Source organism: Piliocolobus tephrosceles, chromosome 21, assembly GCF_002776525.5.
Source record: "Piliocolobus tephrosceles isolate RC106 chromosome 21, ASM277652v3, whole genome shotgun sequence".
Classification (NCBI taxonomy): Eukaryota; Metazoa; Chordata; class Mammalia; order Primates; family Cercopithecidae; genus Piliocolobus; species Piliocolobus tephrosceles.
Window position 1 is genome coordinate 48,220,111 of NC_045454.1, and position 18,114 is coordinate 48,238,224.

At 61.0% G+C, this 18,114-nt stretch overlaps 2 protein-coding genes across 6 annotated transcripts in view; one reads left to right on the forward strand and one right to left on the reverse strand.

Moving 5' to 3' along the window:
• Positions 1-7,528, forward strand: PLIN4 (perilipin 4; the record flags this gene model as incomplete). Its single annotated transcript, XM_026455611.1, has 4 exons — positions 1-1,093; positions 2,280-2,467; positions 6,883-6,969; positions 7,050-7,528. Coding segments are annotated over 4 exons (1,701 nt in total), but the record flags the coding sequence as incomplete, so codon positions are not given.
• Positions 7,529-9,867: 2,339 nt separating this feature from the next.
• The window catches only part of HDGFL2 (HDGF like 2), a 28,060-nt gene continuing 19,813 nt past the window's right edge, over positions 9,868-18,114 (reverse strand). For 3 of the 5 annotated variants that reach the window (XM_026455514.1, XM_026455517.2, XM_031934844.1), the window contains exons 7-16: positions 17,646-17,805; positions 17,453-17,528; positions 17,030-17,345; positions 15,452-15,555; positions 13,855-13,928; positions 13,528-13,598; positions 12,999-13,100; positions 12,346-12,559; positions 10,753-10,879; positions 9,877-10,176 (exon numbers count right to left, since the gene is read on the reverse strand). In XM_026455514.1, coding sequence (XP_026311299.1) covers positions 10,077-10,176; positions 10,753-10,879; positions 12,346-12,559; positions 12,999-13,100; positions 13,528-13,598; positions 13,855-13,928; positions 15,452-15,555; positions 17,030-17,345; positions 17,453-17,528; positions 17,646-17,805 — 1,344 coding nt within the window. In that variant the 3' untranslated portion in view covers positions 9,877-10,076. Of the gene's footprint in view, positions 10,177-10,752; positions 10,880-12,345; positions 12,560-12,998; positions 13,101-13,527; positions 13,599-13,854; positions 13,929-15,451; positions 15,556-17,029; positions 17,346-17,452; positions 17,529-17,645; positions 17,806-18,114 lie in introns of all 5 variants that reach the window. The other 2 variants (XM_026455515.1, XM_026455516.1) reach the window with 2 other exon arrangements.

An 18,114-nucleotide genomic window follows, 5' to 3' on the forward strand; every position in this document is an offset into this window, starting at 1 on the left:
AATGTCGCCAAAGGGACCGTCCAGACCGGCGTGGACACCACCAAGACCGTGCTGACCAGCACCAAGAATACAGTCTGCAGTGGGGTGACCGGTGCCGCGAATGTGGCCAAAGGCGCCGTCCAGGGGGGCCTGGACACCACCAAGTCTGTCCTGACTGGCAGTAAAGACGCTGTGTCCACTGGGCTCACAGGTGCTGTGAACTTGGCCAAAGGGACTGTCCAGACCGGTGTGGACACCACCAAGACGGTCCTAACTGGTACCAAGGACACCGTCTGCAGCGGAATCACTGGTGCTGTGAATGTGGCCAGAGGGGCCGTCCAGACCGGCGTGGACACCACCAAGACGGTCCTAACCAGTACCAAGGACACCGTCTGCAGTGGAGTCCCTGGTGCTGTGAATGTGGGCAAAGGGACCGTTCAGACAGGTGTGGACACAGCCAAGACGGTGCTGAGTGGCACTAAGGATGCAGTGACTACTGGAGTCGTGGGGGCAGTGAATGTGGCCAAAGGAACCATGCAGGCCGGCGTGGACACCTCCAAGGCTGTGCTAACGGGTACCAGGGACACCGTCTGCAGTGGGGTGACCGGTGCCATGAGCATGGCCAAAGGGGCCGTCCAGGGGGGCCTGGACACCACCAAGGCAGTGCTGACTGGAACCAAAGACGCAGCATCTGCTGGGCTCATGGGGTCAGGGAACGTGGCAACAGGGGCCATCCACACTGGCCTCAGCACCTTCCAGAATTGGTTACCTAGTACCCAGGCCACCTCCTGGGGTGGACTCGCCAGTTCCAGGACCACAGACAATGGTGGGGAGCAGACTGCCCTGAGCCCCCGAGAGGCCCCGTTCGCTGGCGTCTCCAGGCCCCCAGATACGCTCAGTGTAGGCCTGGAGCCTGCCTGGGAAGCCACAGCCACAACCAAGAGCCTTGCGACTGACGTGGCCACGTTCACCCAAGGGGTCGCCCTGGGCAGGGAGGACATGGGGCCCTTGGCCACCACACACAGCCCCAAAGAAGCCCCACGCTTGGCAATGCTGCAGAATGAGTTGGAGGGACTGGGGGACATGTTCCACCCCATGAATGTGGAGGAGCAAGGTGAGGGGATGGCCGGGTTCAGGCACAGCTGCTAGCAGACCCTTGACTTTTTTTTTTTTTTTTTTTTTGAGACAGAGTCTTTCTCTGTTGCCCAGGCTGGAGAGCAGTGGTGCAATCTCGGCTCACTGCAAGCTCTGCCTCCCGGGTTCACGCCATTCTCCTGCCTCAGCCTCCCGAGTAGCTGGGACTACAGGCGCCCGCCACCACACCCGGCTAATTTTTTTGTTATTTTTAGCAGAGATGGAGTTTTACCATGTTAGCCAGGATGGTCTTGATCACCTGACCTCGTGATCTGCCTGTCTCGGCCTCCCAAAGTGCTGGGATTACAGGTGTGAGACACCGTGCCCAGCTGGGCCCTTGACTTTTCTTTAAAAGACGTATTTATTTGGTTTGTTTCAGATGGGGGTCTCGCTATGTTGCCTAGGCTGGTCTTGAGCTCCTGGGCTCAAATGATCCTCTTGCCTTAGCCTCCCAAAGTGTTGAGATTACACATGAGAGCGCCCGGCCCTTTTTCGTTTTTTTAGACACAAGGTCTTGCTCTGTCGCCCACACTGGAGTGCAGTGGTGCGTTCATAGCTCACTACAGCCTCAACCTCTTGGGCTCAAGTGATCCTCCTGCTCCAGCCTCTCAAGGAGCTAGGACCACCATGCCCGGCTATGTATTTTTTTTATAGAGACAGGTCTTCCTATGTTGCCCATGCTGGCCTCAAACTCCTGGGTTCAAGTGATCCTCCAGTCTCAGCCTCCCAAAGTGCTGGGATTATAGGCATGAGCCACTATACCCAGCTTCATTTTTTATTTTTACTTATTTTTCAGGCAGAGTCTTGCTCTTGCTGCCCAGGCTGGGGTGCAGAGGCACAGTGTCAGCTCACTGCAACCTCCATGCTTCCCGGGTTCAAGTGATTGTCCTGCCTCAGCCTCCTGAATAGCTGGGATTATAGGCGCCTACCACCATACCTGGCTAATTACTATTATTATTTTGTATTTTTAGTAAAGATAGGGTTTCACCATGTTGGCCAGGCTGGTCTCGAACTCCTGACCCCAGGTGATCCACCCGCCTCGGCCTCCCAAAGTGCTGGGATTACGGGCGTGAACCACTGCGCCCGGCCTCACTTAACTTTTTTAAAGCCCAAGCCCCAGTGCTCTGAGGGGCCTCTGGGACTGAGCAGTGCACCTTCCTTTCCAGCTCAGCTGGCTGCCTCCCAGCCCGGGCCGAAGGTGCTGTCAGCGGAGCAGGGGAGCTACTTCGTTCGTTTAGGTGACCTGGGTCCCAGCTTCCGCCAGCGGGCATTTGAACACACGGTGAGCCACCTGCAGCATGGCCAGTTCCAAGCCAGAGACACTCTGGCCCAGCTCCAGGATTGCTTCAAGCTGGTAAGAGCCTCCGCCTACTGCTGCCCCTTCCCCAGGGCACTTTTTAGAACTCCTGCCCAGGACTCACCTAGCTGCAGGTACTGACTGAGTGTCTAGGAGATGATGCCGTCAGCACCACCGATGGCCATGGGTCTGCACTCATGGGCTTGCCTCCCGGCAAGGGCAACAGAGATAGATCAGATCTTTAAAGACAGCGGGTGGCCAGGCATGGTGGCTCATGCCTCTAATCCCAGCACTTTGGGAGGCTGAGGCAGGTGGATCACTTGAGGTCAGGAGTTCGAGATCAGCCTGACCAACACAGAGAAACCCTGTCTCTACTAAAAATACAAAAATTAGCCAGGCGTGGTGGCGCATGCCTGTAATCCCAGCTACCTGGGGGGCTGAGGCAGGTGAATCACTTGAACCCAGGAGGCGGAGGTTACAGTAAGCCAAGATTGTGGCACTGCACTCCAGCCTGGGCGACAAAGCAAGACTGTCTCAAGAAAAAAAAAAAAAATGAGGACAGCGGGGACACAAAGACAGCAAAACAATGTCTGCAGAAGGGGATGTGGGCTGAGCAGGAAGGCCGTCCCTCTGGGTCCCGTCCTGACTGATGGGGAGACAGCTGTACAAAGCCCCCCAAAAGCAGGGACAGGACAGCAAGCTACTGGGGAGCAAGCTGGGTGTGTTAGGAGGGTGGAAAGGCAGCGCTGTGGCTGGGGAACGTGAAGCCGGGATGGGATCCAGGGAGCCCACAGGGCCTGGGGCTGCAGTGCACACTGGAAAGGACCCAACTCAAGGTGACTCAGATGCACCCAGGGGTCACGTGCCCTGGCCAGAGTGGTCCTCTCCTCCCACTGGCCGCGCTCCCTTCCTCTGGCCTAGGGTCTCCCCTTTGGCAACGTGGACGTTGGGGTTGGATCATTCTTTGGGGTGGGGTCATCCTGGTCCCTGCAGGGAGCTGAGCAGTGTCCCTGGCCTCCAGTCTCCCCCTCCCCAGTCCTGAGGGCCAACATTTGCTCTAGATGCTGTTGTGCGTCCCTGGAGGCAGAATCTCACAGCACTGCTCTAGAGTTCTGTTTTGTTCGTTTGTTTTTTTAAGACGGAGTCTCGCTCTGTTGCCCAGGCTGGAGTGCAGTGGTGTGAACTCGGCTCACTGCAAGTTCTGCCTCCCGGGTTCACGCCATTCTCCCGCCTCAGTCTCCCCAGTAGCTGGGACTACAGGCGCCGCCATCACGCCAGGTTAAATTTTTTTTGTATTTTTTAGTAGAGATGGGGTTTCACCATGTTAGCCAGGATGGTCTTGATCTCTTGACCTCATGATCCACCTGCCTCGGCCTCCCAAAGTGCTGGGATTACAGGCGTGAACCACTGCACCTGGCCGGGTTTTGTTTTTTTGAGACAGTGAGCCAGGGTTTTGCTCTGCCACCCAGACTGGACTACAGGGGCTTGATCATGGCCCACTGCAGCTTCAAACTACTGGGCTCAAGAGATCCTCCCCTCTAAGCCTCCCAGGTAACTGGACAACTGGCACGACCACCACGCCCAGCTAGTATTTATTTGTATTTTTAGTAGAGATTAGATTTTGCTATGTTGCCCAGGCTGGTCTTAAACTCCTGGGTTCAAGTGATCCTCCTGCCTCAGCCTCTGGGTACATATTACCACACCTGGTTAATTTAAATTTTTTGTAGAGATGGGGCCTCCCTAAGTAGCCCAGGCTGGTCTTGAGCTTCTGGGCTCCAGCAATCCTTTTGCCTTGGCCTCCCAAAGTGTTGGGGTGACAGGCGTGAGCCACCGTGCCCAGCAGTCACAGCTTTTACATGTTGGTGGACAGCAACCCCACCCCGGCGGGCCGTGACAGACCTCAAGATGCTACCCTCGGTCAGGATTCCTGGCATGCAGCCCAGGCCACTGTGTTTTCAGTTAACATCCAGGGGTCTGTGACAAGCTGTTTTTTCTTTTCTTTTTTTTTTTTTTTTGAGACAGAGTCTTGCTCTGTTGCCCAGGCTGGAGTGCAGTGACTGGATCTCGGCTCACTGCAAGCTCCACCTCCCGGGTTCACACCATTCTCCTGCCTCAGCCTCCTGAGTAGCTGGGACTACAGGTGCCCGCCACCACACCCAGCTAAGTTTTTGTATTTTTAGTAGAGACGGGGTTTCACCGTGTTAGCCAGGATGGTCTCAATCGCCTGACCTCGTGATCCGCCCGTCTCGGCCTCCCAAAGTGTTGGGATTATAGGTGTGAGCCACTGTGCCCGGCCGACAAGCCACAGTTTGAGGGTCTAACCCAGGGTTCTCAGTGCGGATGACCTGCCCCCAGGGGACATCTGTGGTTGTCACAACTGGGGCAAGCCCCTGGGGGAGAGAGTGGAGGCCAGGGACACTGCTCAGCACCCTGTAGTGCCCAGGGCGGCCCCACCTCAGAGAAACATCCAGCCCCCGTGTCCACAGTGCTGGGGGCCAGTCTGTCCTGGGGACCCTTGGGACACCTCATGTCACTGCGGCCACCCCCAGCTGGACAGTTGCTGTTGCGCCTCTGGCACGTGGGCCAACGGCGCACTTGGAAGGCGTTCCATAAACGCCATGGAGGAATGAAGGAACGGGCCCACCCTCGTGGCGCGGTGCGAGCGGCTGATCAAAGCCTTTTCCCACCTTTGAATCCTCACAGCAAAGTAGCCTGGGCCAGAGCTCAGCCCAGGCATTTTTCAGAAGGGGAGACGTAGGCCACAGAAAGAGAAGAGCTGTGCTCAGGGCCACATGTGAAGGATGCAGGGCTGGGAAATGGGATGTGGTGTGTGACTCATCACGCCTCACTTGTTCCTTTAAGTGCTACTGAAGGCCTTGGATATCCCAAGAACCCAGGCCTGCCCTCAAGGGGGGACGCCATTGTTGGGGAAGACAAGTCACAGATGAATGTTTAGGGTGTCAGATGATACCTGGAAACATGGAACATGTACCCGGATAAGGAAGTGGCTGTGCTGGGGCTGGTCACCCTGAAGAGGGGACTCTTGAAGTCAGGTCTAAATGACAGAGAGGGAGTGTTGGAATGGGCAGGAGTATAATCTGAGCAGAAGGCACAGGCCGTGCAAAGGCCCTGGGGCAGGATTATCCCTGGCACGTTGGAGGAACAGCAAGAAGGAGGTCTGGGTGGCTGGAGCCGAGTGAGGAGGGGACGGGGCAGGTCGGGCTGGACCTGGCCTTCCACCCTGAGGGAGGGGGGAGCCCGGGAGGGCTCTGGGCAGAGGAGTGACCTGATCCAAGGCGGGTCTCATTTAAAAGGATCGCTCTGATGGGGAGGTTGGGCGGGGGCAAAGGACGGAGGTGGAGACAGTGGGACGTAAACCCAGGCCAGTGTTGCCGGACCTCAGGAGTCACGCTGTGGTGGTGAGAAGCAGTTAGGCTCTGGGTGTTTTGAAGTCAGAGCTGCCCGGGTCTGATGTAGGAGGCGAGAGAGAGAAGACCCTAGGAGACCCCTGAGGCTTGTAATCTGAGCAGGCAAGGAGAGCAGGGGCCTGAGGGGAGGCTGGGTGGGTTGCAGAGTGGATATCAGGAGTCTGGCCTTGGACAGGGTGAGGGGAGATGCCTGGGGGGGGAACCGAGGGGATGCGTCTGTATACGCAGCTGGCTTCAGGTGTCCAGCACTGGTGCGGCGAGGGCTGGGAGGGCGACAGCAGTCTGGAGTTGACATTTTGACTGCGTGCCACATTCCCACCAGCCGTTGAGATGATGAGGAAGACGGGGCCCTGTGGACAGGGTGGCAGGGCATGGGTGCCACGTGCTGGGGACACAGCAATGAGGACAGAGTCCTGAGCGTTGCCCCCCAAGGGGCAGATAAACACCAAGTCAACGAACACCAAAGCCGCGCGCTGTGCCCCCGAGGAGAGGAGCAGATGTGACGGGAGGGACTGGGGCTGCCACACCATGGGCCGGGAAGGTTTCGCCAAGAGTCACCTGGAGCTGAGGCTGAACACGGGCCTTGTGAAGGGCCCAGGAAGCAGGCTCTGGGCTGAGTGGGCAGTGTGTGCAAAGGCCCTGGGGCAGGAGCCTGCTGGAATGGCCGGAGGGCAGAATGGAGCCAGTGTGGCTGCAGTGGAAACAGCAGTGGGGTGTGATGGGAGATGAGGCCAGAGGTGTCCCAGGGGCCAGCCCACCAAGGCCATGCTGAGGAGCTGGGTTTTATCTTAAGGGCACTGGGCAGCCACAGGAGGGTTTAGGAGTGAGGAGTGACACGTGTGCTCCCTGGTGACCTCGTGGGGAAGTGTGAACCACTGCTGCTTTCTGCGAAACAACACGTCCACTGTGGTACAACTGACTTGGAATTCGCAGCCTTTCTCCCAGGACTCTGAATGTGCCCAGGTCCCTGGGGGAGGGGGAGGTGGGGGCTGTGAAAGGTCTTTGCCAAGAAACCATCATCTCCGCACTGTACTCTCTCCCCAGATTGAAGAGGCCCAGCAGGCTCCAGAGGGGCAGCCGTGCCTGGACCAGGGCTCAGGTGCCAGTGTAGAGGATGCTGCCGTCCAGGAGGTGGGTCTGGCACAGGGCTGGGGTCCCCCCACCCCACCCCACCCGTGGGTCTCCACTCACCTCGCGCCTTCCTCCCACAGGAGCGGGACGCCGGGGCACTGTCCAGGGTCTGCGGCCTTCTCCAGCAGCTGCACACGGCCTACAGTGGCCTGGCCTCCAGCCTCCAGGGCCTGCCCGCCGAGCTCCAGCAGCCGGTGAAGCAGGCGCGGCGCAGCCTCTGTGAGCTCTATGGCGTTGTGGCCTCGGCTGGGTCTGTAGAGGCACTGCCCGCAGAGCAGCTGGTGCAGTGCCGTGAGGGTGTGCACCAGGCGTGGCAGGGGCTAGAGCAGCTGCTGGAGGGCCTACAGCACAACCCCCCGCTCAGCTGGCTGGTAGGGCCCTTCGCCTTGCCCCCCGGCGGGCAGCAGCTGTAGGGTCGCCCTGCTCTGCCCAGGGAGGAGCTGCCTCAGAACCTTCTCTCCAGCCCCAAACCTGGATCGGTTTCCTGAAGCCCTAGACCTTTGGGGCTGCAGCTGGCTGAGCACTGAGGGGCTGCGGAGGCAGTGACCTTCTGAGCGGAGCCACCCCACGCCCTGCTCCGGGCCTGCCTGCACCTCCCACCTCCTCCCCAGCACTGCCTGCCCCTCTCGGAGCCTGGGGTCGCTCAGACCGCCAGCCAGGAGCCTTCCCTTGAAGACCCTGAGCGAGTACGGCAATTAGGAAAGAGAAAAAGCAGCGTACCCAGTCTGGAAGGGCATCCATTTGCCCCGATAGCAACCCTTTTATATCTAGCAGGGCTCTTCCAGTCCTGTAGCACGGGCCCCCAGCTACCAGCGGTGCAGGCAGTGCTGTAGCATCCCAGGCTCCAGGCAGCTCCCTCCGTCCTTGTGCTGAAAGCGGGTCTCTGGCTTTAGCGCACCTTGAGGGTCTTAAGAACCACATTCCCTCATACTAGAAGGTACTAGAAAATGTGAAACTTGGCCGGGCACGGTGGCTCACGCCTGTAATCCCAGCACTTTGGGAGGCCGAGGCGGGTGGATCACGAGGTCAGGAGACGGAGACCATCCTGGCTAACACGGTGAAACCCCGTCTCTACTAAAAATACAAAAAATTAGCCGGGCGTGGTGGCAGGTGCCTGTAGTCCCAGCTACTCGGGAGGCTGAGGCAGGAGAATGGCATGAACCCGGGAGGCGGAGCTTGCAGTGTGCTGAGATGGCGCCACTGCACTCCAGCCCGGGCGACAGAGCGAGACTCTGTCTCAAAAAAAAAAAAAAAAGAAAATGTCAAACTGCCATCATCCCAAGGCAGGCTGCTACTGTCTTTGCCGACCCCTGGGGTGGCCTCACAGTGGGGACAAAGCTGCCAGGAGCCACGGCAGCCCACAGCTGGGGCTTTGCACCAGCCTGGCTTGAGACTGTGCGATTTGCAGGGGGTGGTGCAAAAACAAGCAAACAGGCTTCTGCCTCCAGCTGCCCACCAGAGGCCTGGCCGGGCACCTGGGGCTCTGAGGCCCCAGGGGAGGCTGGGCCCAGCGGCTGCACCTGGAGAACAGACGTACGGCTTCCTCACAGGGAACTGTGCTTCATGGAGGGATCGGACAGGGCTGGGAACAGCCACAGAGGCTGCGTGCCTGTGACACAGCCCCTTCTCCCCCGCACACTCCCCTGGGTCCTCAGGACCACCCACCCAAGCGCTGGGCTGCAGAGGAAGCGGGGCTGGGGAAGCTGTGGGCATCGAGACACTGGCGGCAGCGGACCCACCCACCTGGCAAGGTCGCCCGACCCGGTGCTGTCAGGCTGGCCCAGGCCGTGGAGGCTGGCAGGCTCAGGTCAGGTGTGAGAGGTGCGCTGCGGCTGTGCTTAGTCCAGGGGGAAGAGCCGTTCAGCCCGGCCTCCCCAGGAAGCCATACCCCCACTCACCCGGTAAGAGAACCTTTCTGTCCCCTTCCCACGCTCTCCTAGGACACGAGCCCAGGAACCCCAGACCCGGGGGGAGGAAGTGGGGAGGAAGGGTGGAGGGACTACTGGCCCCCAGGGGTCACGGTGCGCACCAGGGACGGTGAGGGGCCGGGGCATTCAGCTCAGCTCTGAACCGGGGAAACCGGCACAGCAGGGGCAGCCTCAGGTGACAGGCCGTGAGGGGATGGGTCGGGAGCCTTCCCGAGCCTTCAGCCTGACACCCATGGCCAGCGGAGGCTAGGACACCAGCCACAGCCATCTGTAGAAATCCAGGCACAGTGACTGCAGCTTACGTCCAGCCAACCAAGCATGGAGCCGGGGCTCAGGCAGTCCCTTTCCGCCACACCAGAGCCTAATTCTTACTGGGACGGAGGCCACTCGGCCATGCTGGGCAGGAGGACAAACCCGAGACGCCACTGTGGAATAAGCAACTTCGGTGCACGGTGTGACTTGCTAGGGGCCATCCCCATGTGACAGTCCCTTATGCAGAGAAGGAAAGAGAAGCCCAGAGTGGGAAGGCAACTTGCCCAAAGTCACACAGGGTGCGGGTGAGTCGAGGCCGGCCCCTGAGGCCCACGCCCCTTGAACACTGGAGACCACTGTCCGTTAGCAGTGGTCCTCAGGGAAGGCCGGGTCTCCACCCTCCCAGCCCAGCCTTGGGGCCCCTCGCCCTCCCCACATCTGACCTGCTCACCTGCCTGGATGCTGGATGCAGACACAGGAAGCATCCAACCCCAGCCTCCCGGGTGGGGAGCAGGCCGCAAAGCTTAGCGGCCCCGGTTTCTCCCTCCTGTCTCCTGGGAAAGGCTTGCTCCCGCCCAGCTCTCCCGCCACCGGCCTTTCAGTTGCTTCTCACAGTGGCTCGATGGCTCAACCCAGTCCCAAACAGGCCCAGTGACGCTGCCAACTGCTCCCCAGCTCAGGCCCCCACCGCACCAGCAATGCTAGAAAACCAAGCCAATAAAAGTGATTTTTCATTAAAAAACCCTTTATAGTCATTTCATGGTGGTTGGAAATCACAGAAATTAGGCAGAAAAAAAAAAAAAACCCAAGGGAACAAATACAAACAGCACGGCGTTCCCCACAGTTCTCCGCTCTGCTCTCCCGTGAGCCGGGGAAGGAGCGGGGCAGCCTGAGCTCGGGCGGGGGCTGGGCCTGGCTGCCCATGGCTCAGCTCTCCTCGTCCAGGGCCTCCGAGTCCCCCCGTGCCCTCTCGCGCTCCTGCCGGTCGCTCCCAGGCCTGTCCAGGTCGGGGCCCTCCCGCAGGCTGCTGGTAGGAACAGCAAAGGCAGTGAGAGGATGCCCTCCCGCCCCTGCCCTGCTTATGGGGCGGGCGCTGAGGAGTGTGCGCCCATTTGTGGCACCTGAGGCTGGCGTGCCACCCTCCTGCCAGTCTTCTGCCACTAGAGACCACAAACATCTCCAGGGTCCCCACGCTGGCACCAGCCAGGCCTCGCACAAGGCAGCTGCTGTGTAAGCGAGTGACTCCACTGAGCCTTGTACCAGACAGTAGCCCACGGTGATGGGCGCTGGCACCGTCAGATAGCCAGGTGCCCGTGCTCAAGGCCTGCCTGGGCCACCCTGGAGGCTCAGCAAGAAGCCAGCTTCCCAGGAGGCCAGGGGCAGGCAGCTCAAAGCTCTGGAGCTGCCTCAGTGGGGGCCACTGGAAGGAAGTGCCAGCCAGCGGGACCCTGGGGTCAGCTGTGAGGATGGGAGGCCCCTGAGTGGGGGGCGACATCCCTGGGACCCTTCCCAGAGGGACTGGCACAGGAGGAGCGGCTCAGACACGGTGTGCATCACGCCGCTGCCGCTCAGGAGGCCACACCCCATGGCCCGGGACACTCACTCGTGCAGGTCTTCAGAGGAACCACACCTCGGCCCCTCCTCCGAGTCCCGACCCTCCTCGTGCTCCTTGTCCTCCGCGCTCTCCCCCTTCTGCGACGTGGCCTCGCCATTCACCGGGGCTGAGAGATCTGAGTGGGACAGAGGGGTCACAGGTCACTGTTGGGCTCCAGCTGGGAACCCCAGAACCCTTCCCCCTTGAGGACTGGACCAGGGGCCAAGCTGAGCACCGTGGGTGACGCATGCCCATCCACCTGGACCCTGGCACCTGCCGCCTGGTCTGGAAGCTCCCGAAATGGAGGCCAGGCTCTGCATGGTCCCATCCTGCAGCCAGCCCCAGCCCCAGCCACACTGGCCTGGAGAACTGGGGGCCCAGGAAATAAGGGAATGTTGGCAGCCCTGAGAAAAGCCCACAGCAGCCTGGGAAAGACAAAGGAAGACGAGGTTGGGCACGGGGGCTCACAATCCCAGCACATGGGAGGCCGAGACGTGAGCCCATGAGCTCAAGACCAGCCTGAGCAACATGCCAGGAACCCTGTCTCTACAAAAAATACAAAAATTAGCGGGGCCTGGCCTGGCACAGTGACTCACACCTGTAATCCCAGCACTTTGGGAGGCGAAGGCGTGTGGATCATGAGGTCAGGAGATTGAGACCATCCTGGCCAACACAGTGAAACCCTGTCTCTACTAAAAAACACAAAAAATTAGCCGGGCATGGTGGTGGGCGCCTATAGTCCCAGCTACTTGGGAGGCTGAGGCAGGAGAATGGCGTGAACCCGGGAGGTGGAGCTTGCAATGAGCTGAGATCCAGCCACTGCACTCCAGCCTGGGGGACAGAGCGAGACTCTGTCTCAAAAAAAAAAAAAAAATTAGCAGGGCATAGTGGTGTAGGCCTACAATCCCGGCTCCTCTGGAGGCTGAGGTGGGAGGATGGCTTGCCCCCAGGAGGTCAAGGTTGCAGTGAGCTGTGATTTTACCACTGCACTCCAGCCTGGGGGACAGAGCGAGACCCCATCTCAGAAAAAAAAAAAGAAAAAAAGACACCACCCTCCGGCTGCCCCCTGGGCTGCAGAGCCCCGGCCCAAACTCGCCCATCCCATCTCCAAAGGGCTGCTCTGCACACCCGTGATGGGGCCACATCAGCCCAGCAGCCCCGAGGGTCACACCCCCGTCTCCTGTTGGCCCACCAGGCAAGCAAAGGCACCTGAGGCCTTCGCCCCCAAACCTCCACTGACTGCATCTCTGAACCATGCCCCCCTCTTTGCCCCCGCTGCACAGAGCCACCCCCTCTTTGGGCGTCCCAGGGTTGGAGGCGGTGGAGGTGTGTGGTGTCATGCACTGTCCCCGTCACCCCTCTGGCATGAGCCCCAGGTTGCCTGCACCCTGGCTGCCTGGCACACGGTGGGGCTGAATGCCCCTCACTGGCTGCCCTGGGGATGAAAGCCGAGTTTGCACGGAGACCCCCAACAAGACACAACACTCTGGCGGGTTTGGGGCAGAGGGCAGAGCTGTGCTCCCCTTCTGGAATGTTCTGCAAAGCATCTGTTTCTTCAGCTGAGGAGACCAAGGTTCAGGGCCCACCCCACCTGCCCCTCACCGGTGCTGGGCTTGTCTTCCGCCTTCTCCTGGGGGGCCTCCTCCCCAGCCAGCTCCTCCCCGGCCAGCTTCTCCTCGGCCTTCTCCTTCTCCGTCCCAGCCTTGTTCGCTTTCTGCACCGCCTCGATCTTTGGGCCGAGGACCCGTGACTTCAGCCGGGTGTAGACTTCTGCCGCCTTCTCCATCACGTCCTTGTTGGCTTTGTAACGGCGAATCTGGCCACCAAGAGAAGAGGCCTGGCTCACCCAAGTGCAACGGCCCTAGCCCGGGCCCTGGGCCCCCCGCCCCGGCAATGCACTCCTCCCACAGCGCCTCCCGGGAGCACAGCTCTGTGCGCCGGCATTTCTTTTTTTTTTTTTTTGAGACAGTCTCGCTCTGTCACCCAGACTGGAGTGCAGTGGCACGATCTCGGCTCACTGTGACCTCTGCCTCCCAGCTTCAAGTGATCCTCCTGCCTCAGCCTCCTGAATAGCTGGGATTACAGGTGTGAGCCACCACGCCCGGCCAGCAACGGGCATTTCTACCCGGCAGCCCACGTCCTCCTCTCTGACCCAGGGCTGCCCCGACAGGAACCCGCTGGGGGCCTGGGCTCCCGGGCAGACACCTGCTCCCAGCTCCCCGGCCCGCACCCTGCGCCTCTGGTTCCCGCCATACCTTCTTCAAAGTGGCCACCACGTCTGTGTTCTTCTGGAGGATCTGAGAGGTCACCTGCAGGGTGCCCAGCTCCTCTAGGGCATTCAGGCACCTCTTCACGTCCTGCAGGGTGGGGTGGGAGTGAGGGGGACAGCCTGGCCGAGGGGTCCCAGGGCCCCAACGGGCGGAGGAAGACATCCTGGGCTCTCCCTGACGGGATCGGAATCCGCAGAACACCCCCACCCCCAAGCCCGTCTGGCTGACGTGGAACTCCAGGGACAGGCAGGTACTTGGGGTCCCAGGTGCGTGGGGGTTGGTCCTGGGGGCCTCCACGCACCACCTGCCGGGAAAGCTGGGTGCTGCATGTCAGGACCGGCTCCCCCAGGGCCCTTGGCCAGGAGACCCCATATGCTCACTACCAACTGGAACAGACTCCCGGCCCACCCACCCGCAGGACCCCGGCTTTGTCTCAGTTTCCCCAGACTTCTAAGGGAGCCCCGCGGGGAGGTGGCAGTGGGAACTGCTTGGCTGAGGGGCCCGAGGGTCTTACCGGGCTGTCGACCTTTAGGGCAAACTTGATCTCACTGTGCAGCTTCTGCAGCTTCTCCTCCACGGAGGGCTCTGGGCCGGAGAGAGAGCACCGCGTGGGCCCAGGCAGGGCCACAGGGGGCCAGCTGCTTGGGGGCAGGAGACTGAGAGTCTCTGGAGGAGTTGAGATGGGGGCCCCAGGTCTGCAGGCTCAGCCCCCAACCATGCAGGCACCCCCGATGTGCTGAGCACCCTCTCTAGGGATAGGCAAGACAGGCCGGCCACACATGGCTGTCCCCGTTCCCCTCAGCGAACTCAGTGTGGGCGGTGTTGGGCAGCCAGGCCTCACCTTTCTTCTTTTCTACCTTCCTGTCCATCGAGAAGCCCTCGGACCGCTTCCGGGTCCGCTCCACCTTCACGGGCCTGTGGAGAAGTGCTCCCCTTAGTCAGGCCCCGCCACCGGCGCTCTGCCACTGAGGGGCTAGCACCCGAGGGGGTGGACCCAAATCCACTGCAAAGGAAACCTTTGGGAGGCCCTGGGAGCTAAGCCAGGAAATGGGAGACGGGGAGGCCCTGCCATGGCCTAGGCCTAGGGCAGACCAGGGCGGCCACAGGCTCGAGCTGACCAAAGATACCAGCCTTTCCCTGGGTTCTTAAGAAATCCCAGGATTCTCTTCCTCGTTCACATAGCCAAGGGCTGGCTTTTTCTACCAGAGTCAGTGAGCTAGGAAAAGGCCCTCAAGGGTGACACGCATGCAGGAGGGGAGGCCCATTGCTGAGGCTCGGTGCTGCGTGCTGCTCTGCACCCCGTCACTGTCATACCCTCATGCCAAGTCCTCACGGGCAGGTTTGCCCACCCAAGGCCAGATGCCATTTAGAAAGTGGGCTGGGGAACCGGGCGCAGTGGTTCACGCCTGGAATCCCAGCACTTTGGGAGGCCGAGGCAAGTGGATCACGAGGTCAGGATCTGGAGACCATCCTGGCCAACACGGTGAAACCCCGTCTCGACTACAAATACAAAAAATTAACCGGGCATGGTGGCACGCGCCTGTAGTCCCAGCTACTTAGGGGGCTGAGGCAGGAGAATCGCTTGAACCCGGGAGGCAGAGGTTGCAGTGAGCCGAGATCGCACCACTGCACTCCAGCCTGGCAGAGCGAGACTCCATCTCAAAGACCAAAAAGAAAAAGAAAGTGGGCTGGGTGCGGTGATTCACGCTTGCAATCCCAGCACTTTGGAAGGCCGAGAAGGGCGGATCACGTGGTTAAGAAGTTGAGACCAGCCTGGCCAACATGGTGAAACCTCGTGTCTACTAAAAATACAAAAATTAGCTGGGAGTGGTGGCAGGTGCCTGTAATCCCAGTTACTCGGGAGGCTGAGGCGTGAGAATTGCTTGAACCCCGGAGGCAGAGGTTGCAGTGAGCCGAGGTCGCGCCACTGCATTCTAGCCTGTGAGAAAGAGCGAGACTCCGTCTCAAAAAAAAGAAAAAAGTGAGCTGGGAGATGGGCTGTCTCCCCACCATAGGGGAACCAAGATGCAAGCCCCTAGGCCGGGGCGCGGTTTCTCCCTCCTCCTCTGCTCTGCAGACACTGGGGATGGACTGTTCTCTGGGATGGATGTTCTGGGCCCTACAGGGCGCTCAGCAGTGTCCCCGGCCTCCACCCGCTCCATTCTCGAAGCACCCCCCAGTCATGACAACCACAGATGTCCCTGGACTGGCCCAGTGTCTCTGGAGGCGGGATCACCTCGGGGGAGATCCCTGGGCTGGGAAAAGATCCCGCTCCCGCAGCAGCGATTCCTACGCAGCCCATGCAAGCCAAGGACCAGGAACTTCTACTGGGTCTGGCTCCAAGGCTGAGCTCAGAGGTGGGACTGTCCCTATGAGGGTTGTGGGGTGATGCAGCCTGCAGGGTCCCTGGGGTGTGGAGGGGGCAGAGCAGGGCTCACTTGGCTTGTGGCTTCTCCTCGGGCCGCGCTCTCTTCTCCTTCTGGCCAGGTTTCCTGGCGGGCTCTGTGCTTGGGGACTGCAGCTTCTTCGCTGATTTCTTGGCCTACAGCAGTCAGGAAGGACGCATTGGAGCAGCGGAAAGGGGTTTACCCAGACCCCTAGCCCATCCCACTACTAGGGGACGCAGCTGGACCCTTTCTGCTGCCCTCCACACAGTTTGAAGGTGCTGGGGCTGGATGGGAGGGGAGGGAGGACCCAGTGTCCGGTCCTGAGTGGATCGTGGAGTTCTTGGAGCCCAGGCCCCACCCAGCAGAGGAGCAGCCCCCTGCACTCTTCCTGCCCAGCAGTCCTGGGCTGTGGCTGGAGCGCCTCCTGCACCAGGAGTTCGATGCCCTTTCTGTGACGAAGGGAGTGACAGAGAGAACACAGCATTGTTCCTGCTTTCCCCAAAGAAGGCAGGCCTGTCCGAGAGACACCAGCACGTGGGGTCCAGGGCTCAGTCTAGGTCAGACTCTCTGGATTCAGGCCACACTGCCTGAATCTCCACGAGGGGAGAGGGCGTGATAGGGCCCGCAGCCCCACACATGATACAGGAGAGGCCCAACAGTCACCACTCTAGGAGGCGTCCTACCTGCTCCCATGCTCACCTGCAAGCTGCACCCAGCGGCAGCCAGAGGGCACCAGAGAGCACCCGAGTGAGGGCCTGTCCCTCCCCTGTCCAGTGCCCTCCGTGGCTCCCACCTCCCTCAGGGTCAAAGCCCAAATCCTTCCTGCAGCCCACGTGGCCCTGTCCGGCCTGCCCTGTCCCCTCCCCGTCCTCCCCTTTTCCCTCTCTCCCCTCCTCCCTCTGCTCCAGCCGCAGAGGCCGCCTCGCTGTTCCTCCAGCACACCAGGAGCAGTCCTCTGGGCTTCTGTGTGAGCTGCTTCTCCTGCCTAGAATGTGTCCCCTCCCAGGAGTCTTCACAGATCCCCTCCCTTCATTCGGAGTCTTTTTTTTTTTTTCTTTTTTTTGAGACGGAGTCTCACTCTGTCACCCAGGCTGGAGTGCAGTGGCACAATCTTGACTCACTGCAACCTCCGCCTCCCGGGTTCACGCCATTCTCCTGCCTCAGCCTCCTGAGAAGCAGGCACCCGCCACCTCGCCCGGCTAGTTTTTTGTATTTTTTAGTAGAGACGGGGTTTCACCGTGTTCGCCAGGATGGTCTCGATCTCCTGACCTCGTGATCCGCCCGTCTCGGCCTCCCAAAGTGCTGGGATTACAGGCTTGAGCCACCGCGCCCCGCCCAGCTAATTTTTAAAGGATTTTATATAGACGGGGTCTCGCTATCTTGCCCAGGCTGGTCTTGAACTGGGCTCAAGTAATCGTCCCACCTCAGCTGCCCAAAGTGATAAGATAACAGGCCTGAGCCACCATGCCCAGCTCCCTCACTCCCCTGAACCCCCCAAGGCAGGGGTTTCTGGGCCCACGCACTGCTTTCCTGCTGTGTCCCGGAACCGGGGACGCTGCCTCGTACCTAGTAGATGCTGGATAAACGTGTGGAGTGAAGGCAGGGGCTCCCGGCGCCCTCCCGACTCACCTCTCTCTCCAGCTCGGCCTGGGGCTCAGAGTCAGAGGAGGACGGAGGACCCCGGCCCCGGCCCTGGCCCTTCCGTCCTCGCTTCTTGACGGGCTCATCGTCCTCCCTGAGCTCGTCCCCGCTGCTGCCGCCGCTGCCCCGCTCAGCCTCCCCGCGCTCCGCCCGCTCGCGCCTCCGCTCCTTCTCCTCCTTCTCCTGCTCCCGCAGGCGCCGCAGCTCCTCCTCCTGCTCGCGCCGCCGCCGGGCCTCCAGCTCGCGCCTCCGCGCCTCGTCCCGCCGCTTCCACTCACTGATGCGGTCCACCTCGTCGCTGTCACTGGAGGCGGAGGGGGCGATTGGGGACCTCCGTTCCTCCCTCGGGAGCCCGCCCTGCCCCTCGGCCGATGGAGGAGCCGCCAGGGGGACCCCAGCCCCAGCACCCACCTGTCACTGCTGGAGCTGGACGGAGGCCGTTCAGGCTTCGGTTTCCGCCCTCGCGGCTTCGGGGGAGGCTTCTCGGCTACAGGAAGAGGAGGCGGCGGTGACCTTCCCTTCCAGGGCTCCAAGGAGACCAGGGGACTGCCCGGGAGCGCCCCCGCACGGGCCAGCCGAGAGACTGCGAGCACCAGGACCCTACCTGGCTTCCTGCCCCTCGGAGGCTTCTTCACAGACACATCGGAGTCGGAGGAGGAGGAGGAAGAGGAGGAGGAGGTGGCCGACCGCGCCACGGCCACCGGCTCAGGCTTGGCGCCGTCCGAATCTGCCTTGGAGTCGGAGTCGGAGGCTGACGGCGCCTTCTGGGGAGAAGCAGGGGCAGGCATGAGCACCAGGAGCCTCACCGTGAGAAGCGGGGCGCCGCGGGCCAGAGGAGGCTTCTGCACCCCCGCAGCCGCCAGGCTCTGCAGGCCCCGGCTCCGAACCCCTCCGACCCACAAAACCCACTTCCGCCCCAAGTGGAAACCGGGATCCCAGGCGGCCCTGGGCACGCCGGGCAGCTGCTGGCCTTTCACCTCATCTTCCTCAGTGAACCGGGGTAGATCAGAACCCCGGGTTCCCAGTGGGAACTTCTCTGTGCAAAATCCTGCGTGGAGGCCACGCCGCACAAG